General features: G+C 37.2%; 1 protein-coding gene across 1 annotated transcript; it reads left to right on the forward strand.

Annotated features, from left to right (window-relative positions):
• The first annotated feature begins 1,081 nt into the window (after positions 1–1,081).
• CCNB1IP1 (cyclin B1 interacting protein 1) lies at positions 1,082–15,525 on the forward strand. Its single transcript, XM_043988822.1, has 4 exons — positions 1,082–1,168; positions 2,901–3,248; positions 9,714–10,047; positions 14,762–15,525. The coding sequence occupies exons 2-4, from the start codon at positions 2,952–2,954 to the stop codon at positions 14,962–14,964; spliced, it is 834 nt and encodes a 277-aa protein (XP_043844757.1). The 5' UTR covers positions 1,082–1,168; positions 2,901–2,951; the 3' UTR covers positions 14,965–15,525.
• Positions 15,526–15,601: the final 76 nt, after the last annotated feature.

The following is a 15,601-nucleotide window of genomic DNA, read 5'->3' on the forward strand; positions in this document are numbered from 1 at the left end:
GAAGGCATTCCTGCTTCTTCTCCCTTAATGTTACTGCTTTCTGTCCATGATTATCTCTTGATTTATCCCATATACATAGGGGTTGTTTGCATGTTTTCTCTCCCATTATTATTTTTGATATTTTTTTTTGTGGGGCAATGAGGATTAAGTGACTTGCCTAGGGTTACACAGCCAATAATTGTCAAGTGTCTGAGGCTGGATTTGAACTCAGGTCCTCGTGAATCCAGGGTCGGTGCTTTATCCACTGAACCACCTAGCTCCTTGTGATTACCTTTTAAGTAAGTTACCTCAATGTCCTTCCTCGACTATAAAATTAGAGGGTTATACTAGTTAATCTCCAAGGTCCCTTTCCAGATCTAAAATGTTGGGATGATTTGCTCCATAAACTAGTTATTACACTTGGCAATAAGCCATATAAATAGCTATACTTGTCACTAGCATCAGTCATGGACACAAATACATGACAATCTAAGAATATAGTAGGAGAAACAGGTTGTATAAAAGAAAAATTCAAGGCAATGTATTTTTTAAATTTTTAAGTAGCAAACATTTTTATTTATAGTTTTGGGTTCCATTTTTTTTTTTATCCCTCCACTCTCTCCCCTCCTTGAGGTGGTAAGCAATGAGATGTGGGTTATACACGTACGACTATGTAAAACATTTTCAAAGCAATATATTAAAAAAAAAAAAGCCAGGGGAATGCTTCGGGATGTCAGTACACCAAACGTCTATAAAGTTTCTACCTGAAATGCAAAAATAAAACAGTTCCTGCCCAGGTCAGGGTAATGCCACAGATATAGGTGAGATTTCGGCTAAATTTTGAAAGTCTGGTATTTGGGCAAAAGGTAAGAGAGGATTGCAGAAAAAGAATAAGACCAGAAATAGGCACAACTCATTCTGAAGACGACTATTTTGATTGTAACCAAAGAGGTTCAGCCTGTTAAGTTTCACTGAACATCTCCGCGGAAGTACGCATATATCTCGCCGGAGACGTGGCGCACGCGCAGTACAAAACGCTTGGTTTCGGCTCGAGGGAGACGGAGCGCATGCGTAGCTTGGCTGGTTGTAGGGAGGGAGAGGAGGAAGAGAAAGAAGAGAAGCTCGTTGCGGCTGAGGGCGCTGTGTAGGCCCGGTGTTTTCCCGCGCTTTCTCTTCCTGGCGGGCTCAAGTAAAGTGTTAATTTTTTCTATTTGGTAGTTCGAAGTTGCCATGAAATACTGGACCCCGAGTTCAAAATCCTCCTACCCTTAATCAAATCCCGCCCCTTCCCCAGGCCTCTCAGCATCCTGCTCCGTCCTGGAAATCGCTCCTCCTGGTGGAAAGTCTCGGAGCAGTCCACCCTCCCACCGTCTTCACCTCCCCCACCCCTCCAGGAGGCCTCTACTTGAGGCCTTGTGAGCTTTACCTCAGCTCGCGCTCCTTCGCCGGCCCCCTCAGGGCTTCTGGGCCTGACCCTCGGTAGGCTTTTCATAAAAGCTGAAGAGGATTCTAGTTCTAGAGCCGGAAGGAACATCCGAGGCCTTCCAACCCCCTCATTTTATAGATGAGGAAACTGAGGCTAGTCACAGGATCCTAAATTTAGAATTGGAAGGCACTTTGGAGGCCCAGCCTGACAGCCTTCGCCTCTCACCCAACTCCTTTCCCACTGTTTACAGGGGAGAAAGATCAAGTCTAGCTTGGAACTTGCTCCAGGTCTTCCATCCTAGGCAGCATCAAAGGTCCTGTTCTACCGAGTTTTATGAATTGAATTCAAAATTGAGCTGCCTACTTAGAGTGACCTAGTCACTAGGATGTGTCCCAGTAGCTCCTATGGGATTCTGCCAAATGATGAGGTCCCTTGCATGTGAGGACATGCTTGTCTACAACTTGAAACCAAATGATTTTTGGCAAGATTGATCAATTTTTATTTAAAAAAAACCAAACAACCAACCATCTCATTTCAGTCAATTGGGTGTTGTTTCTAGAGATGCGGATTGGGGCAGGGTATCTAGTCTTAATTTGGCTTGTCATATAAAAACTAAGAGAACTAAGCTGTCAGACCTGTGGATAAGTAGTATCTAGCTTTGAGATAAAATACCAGCCATGCCAGTCAAAAACCAGCAACTCTACTTTCAGTTCTGCTACTAAACGTCTGTGTAGTCTCTGTGCCTCAGTCTACTGTGTCTACTGGATAAAAATTATTGGTTTCCTCATGGCAGTGTGATATAGGGGGAAGGGGAGGGAAGAACCATTTATTAAGTGCTAGCTATGTGCCAGACACTTAAAAAATCTCATTTGAGCCTCATAGGAACACTATTGTCCTAATTTTACAGCTGGGGAAACTGAGCCAGAGGATAAGTGACTTATTCAGGGCCAAGTAAGTGTCCCAGGCAGAATTTGAACTCACATATTCTTGACAGTAGGCCCAACTCTCAAAAAAATAAAAAGAGAAAAAATGTTGAATTTGGTGTCAGAGAACCTGGATTGGAATCCCATTTTTGCTATTTATTACTTGTGTGGCCCTGGGCAAATTACTTAACCTATCTGGGTTGCAATTTCCTCATTTAAAGAGTTGGAGATTAATGAAAATGAGATAGTCCCTAAGGTTCCTTCAAGCTCTAAATCTATTTTTCTGTGATAAAATCATAGACCAGTAGAAATGGAAGGGAGCTGAGATCTTCTAGTCTGTATTTTATAGATGAAGAAACTGAGGCCAGGACTGTTAAAAAGACATTAAAAAATACATGGGTGGCAAAACCCAGTCTCTTATCTTTCTTTCAATTCAATGCACTTTCCACTATAAAACTTTACTAGGGAGGTACTGTCTGTGCACAAAGCACAAGTGGCTTGTTAGTCTTATTCATTCTTCCATTTTTCTGACATTAAAGTTTAACTTCATATCTCATTTGATTCCTCCTTAGAATTCCCTTCATCGCTTTGGAGCCTGAGAGAATTGTTACTACTACTGAAATATGTCTATATGTGAAGACATGTTGCTCTGTAATTATCGAAAGTGTCGAATCAGGCTCTCTGGCTATGCATGGGTAACTGCTTGCTCACACATCTTCTGTGACCAACATGGCAGTGGTGAATTCAGTCGGTCTCCAGCTGTCTGCCCTGCCTGCAATAGTACCCTTTCTGGTAAGCTAGACATTGTTCGAACCGAGCTCAGTCCAACAGAGGAATACAAAGCCATGGTGTTGGCAGGGTTGAGACCAGAAATTGTTTTGGACATTAGCTCCCGAGCATTGGCCTTCTGGACATATCAGGTAAATTGTGGCTGTTACTTCACCTTTATAAAGATTATGCCTTGAGCTATTTGTGGGAACTTTTCTGTTTGCTAATGTATGTGTGTTTCTTCTTATTTGTTTAAATCATGAATGTTTTGAGGACTCTAATTTTTAATTTTGAAATGGTACTATATATTTTTGAACATGTACTACATATGTATTTGGATTAAAACTACCCAGAAGTTGCTTTTATGACGATGTTTGCACATTTTATAAGAACATGAAGTAACATCACAATCATATGCTGGTATAATATAATTGAAAAGGAACAATGTATTATTATTTATCCTCTTAGTAGGGGTAAATGAAATCTGGTAAATCTGTAATGATAAATATGAGATGTAAAAGAGCCTGGGATTCCCTATGATTTTAAAAATTAGTATGATGATGGGTGGGACAAAGATTCTTCAGGGACAAAAGAGGATCCTTAAGAAAAAATTGACCTGATTACATTATTTAGCAATTATAATAAAGTTCCCTGGATCTGTGATTCCACATTGTTAAATTTTGAAATGTCAGCAAATTAAGTTAACTTTGATCTAAGAACTGTGATCAGAAATCATGATAGATTCTGTGAGTTAGGTAAACACTTTAACTCCATTTTTACAAAAGGAATGCTAAGGCACAGAAAAAGACAGTAACATGACTATGTATTAATACTTATCATGTCAAGCAGTTCCTACCTCATGCAAAACTTTTCTGGAACTGAATCTTAAAGCGGATCATCATAGGTCAAAATCCTAACTGTAAAGGTGGTCTACCTGATTGTGCTTTTGTTGCACTGTATATTGGTGGAAAACAGCATTTGATAATAGTAGCAAGTTGATTTTAGAAGGCAGCATTAAATAAATAGAGTAATGACAAGAGCAGTACAGTTAGGTGGCACAGTAGACAGAGTACTGGGCCTGGAGTCAGGAAGACTCATCTTCACGAGTTCAAATTCGGCCTCAGATACTTATTAGCTTCTCGACCCTGGGCAAGTTACTTAACCCTATTTGCCTCAGTTTCCTCATCTGTAAAATGAACTGGAGAAAAAAATGGCAAACCATTCCAGTATCTTTTGCCAAGAAAACCATAAATGGGGCCACAGAGTCCAATAGGACTGAATATCATCAAGAACAACAAAAAGTAGAGAATGCTTTTGAGTCTTGTGCTGAAACGTTTAAAAGTTATCCAAGTATAAACCTGGTTTCTTTAAACTTGCCACAGAAAAGGAAAGCTTAATTTCTGTCAAGATGACAGAGTGAATGATCTCTAAGTCCCGCTCTTCTACACCAACTCAAAGTAAAAACGAAACTACTACCAAATACAGTAAAGGAATAATAACAGAGAAAAAAGAGAAAAGAAAGAACCTTTATAGAGAGAACCTAGGAAGAAAATGAACAACAAAAAAAGCAAAAAATGAATAAATACTATGTAATAAAAGCAGGTAAGGAGAAATTTCCAGAAGAGCAATAATTTCACTTCTAAAAGGGATAATGGACAGAGTAAAGGAAATTTCAGAGCAGTTTAGAATCACAATAAGAGATATAAAGGAAGAGCTGGCATCTCCATATAAAATAGGAAATAGGGTCACTAACCAAAGAATTGGGGAATATAACCACAATAAATGACAAAGTAGAAAAGACAGTGGAAAATCTAAGTAAATCAGTGGACTTTTTGATTCAATTCAATTTAATACAAATTTATTAAATGCCTACCATGTGCCAGAACTGTAGGGAATACAAAAAGAGGCAAAAGATAGTCCCTGCTGTCAAAGAACTTAACATCTAATGAGGGAGATAACGTGCAAGCAGATATGTACAAAGCTAGCTATACACAGGATAAATAGGAAATAATTAACAGAAGGAAAACATTAGGATAAAGAAGAATTACGGAGGGCTACCTGTAGAAGGTATGATTTTAGCTGGGATTGAAAGAAAGCCAGGGAGGTGAGTAGTCAAAGCAGAGGAGAGAGAGTGTTCCTGGCATAGGGGATAGAAAAAAGGCTTGGACCTGAGAGATGGAGTAGCTTATTTGTGGAATAGTCAGGAGGCCAGTGCCACTGGAAAGAAGAGTAAATGTTGTAGAGTAGGGTGTAAGAAGATTGGAAACAGGAGAGGGCTAGGTTATGAAGGGCTTTGAAAAGCCCAACAGAGCATTTTGTATTTGCTCCTGGAGACAATAGGAAGCCACTAGAGTTTATCAAGTAGGGGGATGACATGATCAGACTTGGATTTTAGGAAAATCATTTTTTGTGGCTGAATGGAGAGTAGACTGGCGTGGGGAGAGACTTGAGGCAGGAAAACCTACCAACAAGAGTAGAATGTTGATTGTAGAAGGCAGCATTAAATAAATGGAGTAATGACAAGAGGTAGAAGAACAAACATCTGAACAAAATCAAAGAATGCAAGGATGGAAGACAAGATTTAAGAAAAGGTGGGGGTGAGGGGCTGTGGTGGGTAGTTAGATGGCATACTGGATAAAGTACCTACCCTGGAGTCAGAAGGACTTCAAATCTGCCCTCAGGCACCTACTTTCTATGTGACCCTGCACAAATCATTTAATCCCAGTTGTCTCCCCCTGAACCCTGCACCCCCCCCCCAAAAAAAAAAGACTACAGAGATGGAGATGAAAGCTTGGTGAGACCATCTTAGAAACTATAGTTTTAATACCTTAAGGAATGAATCTATAATTTGATTTATTAAAGGGAAATCCTATGTGAGGAAACATCTTTTACTAATGAAGGTTGATACCTTTTAATAGTGTTGCCCCAAATCATGGGAGGTTAAGTGATTTGCCCAGGGTCACTGCCATGTGTCCTTATTGGGACTTGGAACCAGATCCTTTTGGCTTAGAGGCTTGCTCTCCATGGAATACAACACACTGTTTCTCACCTAAATACTATCTTTCAATAAATTATTGCTATTTACTGAAAATAGTGTAAACAGAGGACCAAGTAAATCTACAGGGTTCTTTTGAAATATAGAAATGGGAATGGTCTTTGCCATGGTAGCTTTGGATATTTTCTTGATTGCCTTTTTTTAGTTATGAGGCCCGTGTTTTTTCTAATCATTTAGTATCTTCCTCTTTGTCAGACATCTTGAGAATCAATACTTCAACATCCTAAAAATTCTGTTGCTTTTAGCTTAGACCTCCTTTGTATATACTTGGGTCCAGTTCCTTTTTTGATCTTGGCTTTCCTTGAAGCTATTTCTGTTTTTTCATAAAATACTTTGGGGATTGAAATGTCCAAAATGTGGTGGTCCAACTGTCATTTACAGAGAAAATAAAATAATTTGTTGTGGAAATCTTAAAGTATCTTTTCTATTTGTTCAGCCTTCTAATTTGATCCTTTAGTGTTTTAGGAGATGATCTGGTTGGTTATTATTCTAAGCTTTCTATAAATTAATTTTTCCTACTATTCCTTTTTATTGTTTTATAAGATAGTATTGATCATAATTTTTCCCTGTCCTTGTCCTTGAGATTTTTTTTTCTGCAAGATTTTACAAACAAGTTTATATTCTAAACTAGGTGTCATCCTTTATTGATATAGCTCTCTGTTTGGCAAAGAAAGTCTTCATCTCTAAAATGAAGGGGTTGGTCTAGTTGTCCTCTGAGACTTATTTTTTTGTTTTGTTTTGCGGGGCAATGGGGGTTAAGTGACTTGCCCAGGGTCACACAGCTAGTGTCAAGCATCTGAGGCTGGATTTGAACTCAGGTCCTTGTGAATCCAGGGCCGGTGCTTTATCCACTGCACCACCTAGCTGCCCCCTCTGAGACTTCTTAAGTGATAGATCTATGGATGCATGGGCCAATGAACTGCTTTAGGAAATTATGTTATTTAGATGTCTGTTTCTTTATAAATTTCCCACTTTTCAGCTTCAACAGCCTTTAAAAATACAACATGTTAGAATTGCCTCAATTACATGTCATATAGTCTTATTTTCATTTTTCTAATTTGGCATTGATTTTGATATTTGTTCTAACATGTTAGTGGTCTCATTATACATAGGCAGCTCATTTGGAAATTACTCCCACATCTGTAATTAGCCATTTCTTGTTGAAATATAGTAACATTCATTGTTTATAGTGATTTTATTAGGTGTTTTACCATGTCCGGAACTTTATAATTTTCTTCTTGAAGAAAGTATTCATCAATATACAGGCATGAAACATAATGTGTAATCTCTTTACCTTTGGGTTTTTGTGTTTCTAACTTTTTTTTTTTTTGCGGGGCAATGGGGGTTAAGTGACTTGCCCAGGATCACACAGCTGGTAAGTGTCAAGTGTCTGAGGCCGGATTTGAACTCAGTTACTCCTGAATCCAGGGCCGGTGCTTTATCCACTGCACCACCTAGCTGCCCCCGTGTGTTTCTTACTTTTGAATTATGTTTTAGAACACATTTTTCTCCATCTTCTTCATTCCCTACCTTTGCATTAAGGTTACTATGTATTAAAAAACATCTTTGGAGGGTCTTAATAAGTCTTTCTTAGAATTTATCTCCCTTCTTCTCAGCAATAGGTTTTGGTGCATAAGCTGCTATTATCTCCCTTATTATCTTTTTGCTTATGCTTATCATGAATACTGCAAGACAAAATGACCAAGTGTCCTATGAAATATTGCTTTTTGCTTTTGGATACATGATAACATAAACTGTGTCAGCTCCTTTATTGGTTTCTCCAAGGAGAAGCTGTTAAACTATCTTTCTATTTAGCTACAACTTGCTTTTGTCTTCTGATTTAATTTATAATAAACATGTCATTGTTGATGTGATTCATTACTTTTAGTACCAAGCCTATTCATTGGTTTCTGCATAAAGATTTCATATTTAAATTGACAAAAGTGAAGTTAATATTTTAGACAGCCTGAAAACTCTGTTATTCTTAGCAACATTGGCCTTTTCTTCTGCCACCATCACTGCAGAAGAAGCGTGAGGGGCCACATAGGACCATGGACTATTTTGTTTTTTTTCTTATTGCATGTGTTGTAATGGCCAAAGAATTCATCATCAAGCTGCTAGCTTACTCATTGGTGATGAATATATCCATACTTAGCTAGTTTGGTCCACAAAAAGGAAGTACAATCTTTTGCTGAAATCATATTCATTTGTTTTATACCCTGTAACAAAATAAATTCAAAATGAATAAATGAAATAAATATAAAAAGTCACTATTAAAAAGTGAGGGGAGAATGGAAGGTTATATCTCTCAAAACCGTGGCTTGGGGATGAATATGTAGCTAACCAAAACATAGAAGATTATACAAAAGACTAAATAAATGATTTTTCTATAAAAATAAAGAGTTTTTGTAGAAATAAATGAATTCATCAGTGATAAGAAAAGATAAGGACTGGGAAAAGATCTTAACACAAATATCTCTGATAAAAGTCTGACATGTAGAATCTACAGAGAATTGACACATAAGATTAAATATCATTCCCCAATTAATAAGTGATTAATGAATATAAATATAGACAAAGAATGGTATTTAAAATGCTCAAGATTGTTACTAATGAGACAAATGCAGATTGAAACAGTTCTGAAGATCTGTGTTTCTGGAGCTACAAGAATAATTGCACTAATTCATTGCTGGTGGAAATGTGAATTGACCTAAATATTTCCAAAAGATTATGGAATCAAGCAATAAAAGTTAGAAAATTATTCATGCCCTTTAACCCTGTGATCCTATTACTGATTTTATGCCCCAATGAGGTTATTGACAAGAAAAGACCCATCTGTATGAAGTATTCCTAATAAGTCAATTTTTACTATTAAAAGATTAGAAACAAATTGTGTATCTAGGAATTGAAGTCTGTCTGAATAAATCGAGGCATTTGAACTTAATGAACTAATACTGTACCATGAGAGATGATGAATATAAAGAGTTCATTGAAGTAGAGAAAGATTTGTATAAAGTGATACAGAATGAAAAAAGCAGAACCAAAAGAACAATACATACAATTCCTATAACAGGTAAATAAAGACAACTTTGAATGGCAACATAACTTGGAAAACATTGGAGAATATTGATACTAACTCATTGATACTATCAGTTGCTGTCATCTTTTTAGGTTGTTTTACTTAACTATCTTCAGGGATCACGTGTTGAGGAGGATTCAGCTGTCAGCAACTAGAAGTATTCTAGGGGTTTTTATGGTATATTGAAACACGTTATCAGTGAAAAAAACTTCAAAGGAAAATAGGACCATATGCTTTTTCAAAAAAAGCAATAACTAGGGGAAAATATTACATTGGTCAAGGTTAGACTTATTAAAAGAATAACCATGCCTTAACTCAGTTCTGGAGGTTAAAGTTATTATCTTGACAGCTTTTTTTTCTTTGTGCATTCATTTATTTCTGTCACTTTTGCAAACTTTTACAACATATTTCTCCCCATATCATAAAGATAGTAAAATTTTTATTCTTTACTTTAATAACTTTTTCCTTTCTCATTCTGAATAGGTACATCAAGAACGTCTTTATCAAGAATATAATTTCAGCAAGGCTGAAGGCCATCTGAAACAAATGGAGAAGGTATATACTCAGCAGATTCAGAGTAAGGATGTGGAGCTGACTTCTATGAAAGGGGAAGTCACCTCTATGAAGAAAGTATTAGAGGAGTATAAGAAAAAGTTCAGTGACATCTCTGAGAAACTCATGGAGCGCAATCGCCAATATCAGAAACTTCAGGGTCTCTATGATAGCCTTAGATTACGAAACATTGCCTTTGCCAATCATGAAGGAGTTCTGGAGCCATCCATGATCTCTCAGCCAGCTGCTTTTGGCTTTCCAACAGGTAAGGGCAGGGTGTGATGATAAGCAATGCTTATCCTTTTTTTTTTTTTTTTTTTTTTTTTTTTTTTGCGGGGCAATGGGGGTGAAGTGACTTGCCCAGGGTCACACAGCTAGTAAGTGTCAAGTGTCTGAGGTCGGATTTGAACTCAGGTACTCCTGTATCCAGGGCCAGCGTTTTAACTACTGCGCCATCTAGCTGCCCCCAATGCTTATCCTTTAAACCAGCAGCTATATAAGATGGGTGAGTAGGCCATTTTACTTTCTTTATGATAAAATAGTCAATGTAATTGACACTATAATTGTACTTTCCTTTTTCTAGGATTTTTACCAATAGAACTAGAAGTAGAACTCAGATCTCTTCTTGTATTCTACCCATAACATTGTTTTTGATGTGGTACTGTCTGATAGACCTTTGTTATTTTATATGTGTGTATATGTGTGTGTGTATATACCCACTAGGTGTCTTGATATAACTTGAGAACCACTCTAGTATATGTAATATGGGTTGCCTTTTCATTTTTGGGGGGAAGCTGCTAAATGTATGATTTTTTTTTCCTAATTGTTATTTTCTCTTTCAGATGTCTTAAGAATCTTTGCTTTAATTGTATCAATGCTTTCAGCATGTCCCACCTCTGGGCATATTTAGGTCTGGTCTATCTGATCCCCATTTTCCTATTTTTGTTTTCTTTAATGCCATTTCTAATTCCTTATAAAACATATTGGCAATTGTTAGTACAGACAGTTCTGGGGCTGATAGAAGGGAGGGTGGACTGAGGGAGCCAGAAGCAAAATACTAGTGAGAAGGGACAAGGGAAAAGGAAAGAGAAAAATACAAACAAGGGAAAAATAGGATGCAGGGAAATACAGTTTGTAATCATAACTGTGAATGTGAATGGGATGAACTCTCTTATAAAACAGAAGCAGATAGCAGAGTGGATTAAAAACCAGAATCCTACAATATGTTGTTTACAAGAAACACATTTGAAGCAGAGAGATACACACAGAATAAAGGTAAAAGGCTGGAGCAGAATATATTATGCTTTAGCTGAAGTCAAAAAAGCAGGGGTAGCAATCCTTATCTCAGACAAAGCAAAAGCAAAAATTGACCTAATTAAAAGAGATAGGGGCAGGTAGGTGGTACAGTGGATAAAGCACTGGCCCTGGATTCAGGAGGACCTGAGTTCAAATCTGGCCTCAGACACGTGACACTTACTAGCTGTGTGACCCTGGGCAAGTCACTTAACCCTCATTGCTTTGAAAAAACAAAACAAAACAACAAAAAGAGATAAAGAAGGAAACTACATCTTGCTAAAAGGTACCATAGACAATGAAGTAATATCAATACTAAACATTTATACACCAAGTGGTACAGCATCCAAATTCTTATAGAAGAAGTTAAGTGAGTTATGGGAAGAAATAGATAGCAAAACTATATTAATGGGGGACCTCAAACTACCCCTCTCAGAATTAGATAAATCTAACCACAAAATTAATAAGAAAGAAGTTAAGGATGTGAATAGGATTTTAGAAAAGAGTACAGACAGTTCTTGCTTTACTGGAATGTTCCCAGACCTCTTTGTAAAGCAATTTTTACATAATTCAGATGAGGTAAGTTTAGGGTTACAGTTGGAGTCAGAAGGTGAGGATTAAGGTTAAAGTTGGAGTCATTGTCAGATTTAGGGTTAGAATTTGCCCGTACCTACCCACTTCACATAGCCTATATAACAAAGGTATACACAAAATAATGCTTTTATACAAGTCATAAAATGTGCTAAAATGCAGACATATTAAATGGTGTACCATGATAATAAACAGAACTATGAAGTAAAAGCTAAAGTTAATGATAAAGTATGCATAGTACTGCCCAGTAAAGTTAACACAGGTATGTAATATGTTTCCCCTTCCCCACTCACTGTACCTAGCCTTTATCACTGGTGGCTGGCTGAAATTTCATTTAGAAATCTTTATGTAAAGTCAAATTTGTGTAATGTGAATTTACATAAAGCTAGAACTGTCTGTACAGATCTTTTGGTTATACTAACATTGATGGAGACAAGAGATTGTTGTAGAAATCTTGGCAGATCTTTTCCATTTTATACCTCTTTGTTGTTTATCCTAGTTTCATTATTAAATACTCAGGATGATATGGTTTAATTAATTCTCATGCTGAGTTTCCTATCACTCCTTCTCACTTGGCTTATGAGGTCAGACTGTTTATGATCTTTTACTATGCTCTTTCATAAGAGTTTATGAATGAGTTTATAGTTTAAAATGGGGTTGTCTTTTGCTTCTTGCTCTCTTTTAAGTAAGGAGACCAAGTTTTTGTTAGCTGAGTTGGTTTCTAGTTTCATTTGACTACTCAGAGGCAACTTTTTTATATTGGTTAAACTTTTTGGTATAATATTTCCCATTTTCAGTGTCAGTAGCTTTAAAAAGTTGTATAGATTGAAATAATTCCAGTTGCATGCCATCTTTTCTTCCCATTTTTCTTCTTGATTTTCATTTTGATTTTTGTTCTAAGAAGTCAATGGTCTAATACAGAAATGATTCTCACATTGGCAACCAGTTGTTTCCCATCTTTTTAGATAGAGAAAATGTAATCATGTTTTGGTGATGTTACCTAGGTACTTACCATGTCTTGCACCTTCCAACTCTACTAGAATAAAATATGATGTTTAGGTATGAGGTTTCAGTGTAGTCTAAAATTATTAGTTTCTTTTGTTTCTAAAACTCGAACCATATTTTCCATTGTATTGTCTCCGTCTTTCTCATGCTCATCTTTGCATTGAAGTCACTGAATAGTAACATGATTTAATTTAGAATTTCTTAGGTTCTTTGTGTAGAATTTCTCTGTCTCTTCTAAGCTGCAATTATCTTCATGGTAGTCTTTTTTTTTTTTTTTTTTTAGTGAGGCAATTGGGGTTAAGTGACTTGCCCAGGGTCACACAGCTAGTAAGTGTCAAGTGTCTGAGGCCAGATCCGAACCCAGTTACTCCTGACTCTAGGGCCGGTGCTCTATCCACTGCGCCACCTAGCTGCCCCTCATGGTAGTCTTTTTTGCTTATGCTTGTCATGAGCACTGCAAGAGAAAATGACTATATGTTACATGAAATATCACTTATTACCTTTTTATACATGAAAAAGTCAATTTTTACTAATTTCCTTATTTTCCTCTACAAAGGTGTATGCCATCCTTCCATTTAGCTTCAATTTCCTTTTGTCTTTTGGTTTTCCTTATAACAAGGATGTCAATATTGCTATGACAACAGAATGTAACCTTATTGGTCATGGTACAATATTTCACACTTAGAGTGATGGAAATTAATATTTAACTTGCACAGGCTAAAACTTGTAAGCTGAAAGTATTGCAGACCTTTTTATCCTTCTTCAAACCTCCCATGACAACCCTTCTTTCCCTGCTTTTAGCAGAGCACCTTGCCTCAGACAACCAAAAATTTGAGTCCATTTGCTGAGAGCTCCCTCTTCTCTCTTCCTTTTCTCACATCACTTTGATGCTTTATAATACTATTTCCTTCACCCTTGTCTCATTAAAGAGGTGATTTCATTTTTTCTGAAAGGAGGCCATGGTAGAATATTACATTATATCAGATATCTAAAACAAAACAAAACTTGTATAGGATGTCTTTGGAGCAATATATTTCAGTTCAGTCTCAGTCATCTATAGAGAACTGTATGTACTTTGAGGATTGATGCTCAGAATATTACTAAACACTATAAGAACCTGAATCATCTAAGAAAAAATGTACTATTTGATTTTAAAATATACTAAACACCTCCTATAATCAAAGGACCTTGTTGGGGAAAAAAGGTGAACGTTGTAAAGGTTCCCTTTTAACTGTAAAGAATTAATTGTTATTTGAGATTTTTATGACCCCATCTTTTGGCTAGAATTTGAAAGAAAAACCTCAGTGTGCACTGGCCCGGGGCTCCGCAAACCGCATGGTGCTCCACCCACTGGTCGTAGCCGTTGCCATGGCGCTGGCACCTCACCACATAGGCCTGGCAAAATTATAATGATTGGAAGCCTAGTGAGGGCAGTCATGTGACCGTCAGAGCGGCCAGCCAATTGGCTGGGGACTGTGTCGGGGTGCTGGGAGAAGGGAGTTCCCCCCCCCCCCATTCTAGCTGGAAGAGGCTGCGGTATATTCTCAGCTGATTCCTGGATGGTAGTTTTTTCAGGTTGTATAATTTCCCTTTCCCCATTTTGTTTCCTTTCCCTTGATCCTACTGATCCTGTTTATGTTTTTTTTTTTTAAGTTTGTTCTTGTTAAAATAAATCCTGTTCTGTTTTGAGGGAGGCTGCCGGTCTCCTTTCTTGCCCCAATATTGCGGTGAGCCACTTAGCTAACACTCCCCAATTAAAAATTGGTCCCCACATAACTCTATAATTCTGTGATAATCATAAGCACTTTCAAGTTCTACCCTAAACTATGTTTTTACTTTCCCAGACTATTATTTGTAGGGAATTAGAGGCTAGCTACGACTGAATAATTAAACAAAAATGTGTGTCAGGCACACTGGAGTTGATTACAGACCTTCTCTTACTATTATCAGGATTATATTTTCTTCTCAGAGGATTGAGTTTCAGGTTTCAGTCAACAATATTTACACAATGCCTGTTACCTATATATTCTTATAGATCTACAAGGAAATAGGTATCTGAATTCTGTTCTGTTATTTTTTTCTCTCTCCAGGGAATACTTCCAAGTTTCCTGTGGATATGACACCAGTTCGAAACTGGGGCAGTGGGGATGGAGACTTCCAGTTCAGACCATTTTTTGTGGGCTCTCCCACAGCAGCTGAACCTAGCAATAGCTTTTTCAGTTTTGCTTCTCCCAGCCATGATGCAGTGCCACAGCCAGGTGGTAGCAGAGCCTTTAAAGTGAAAAGAATGTAGCCCCTTTTGGAAACAGAGGGCAAAGTGAGAAAGAGGGAAATTTATAATAGCTATGCCTTTCTATTGTGCCTCATTTTTCAAAGTTGAATTCACTAAGAATCTAGTTTGCTTTCTTGCTATTCTTTGGTGGTTTCTAACAGTAAATGGACCTTAGCTGTGGCGTAGCCATTCTTATGGTGAGTGTTGTTGCTCATTCCTGAGATTATCAGTTTCCTTGTGCTATTCTACAGAGTTTGCTGCTTGCTTTGAGAAACTTAGTGAGGAAGGAAGTTGACTTTGGACTCTGTTTTTTTGCCTGTCTATGTTATTTTGAATAATGAATGCACTGTTTTATTAAACTCAGTTTGATTTTGAACTGTTGCTTATTTGTGATCAGTAGCATTCAGACAAATGTGGGGATATGTGGACATTTAGAACAACGTTTAGCTTATTGTAACTATCTGGCTTGTATGGCCACATATTGTTATTCCATAAAATATTAAATATTGGAATATCTCTGTGTGTAGATATGTGAGCATTGTGGCTTTAAGTGTATATACATATTTACCTGTGTAAGTTCTAGTATTTATGTGTGTATTTTATTTTATACTTGCATCTTTGTTATGTATATATTTAACTTGGGAAATACATATGAATC

Source organism: Dromiciops gliroides, chromosome 2, assembly GCF_019393635.1.
Source record: "Dromiciops gliroides isolate mDroGli1 chromosome 2, mDroGli1.pri, whole genome shotgun sequence".
NCBI lineage: Eukaryota > Metazoa > Chordata > Mammalia > Microbiotheria > Microbiotheriidae > Dromiciops > Dromiciops gliroides.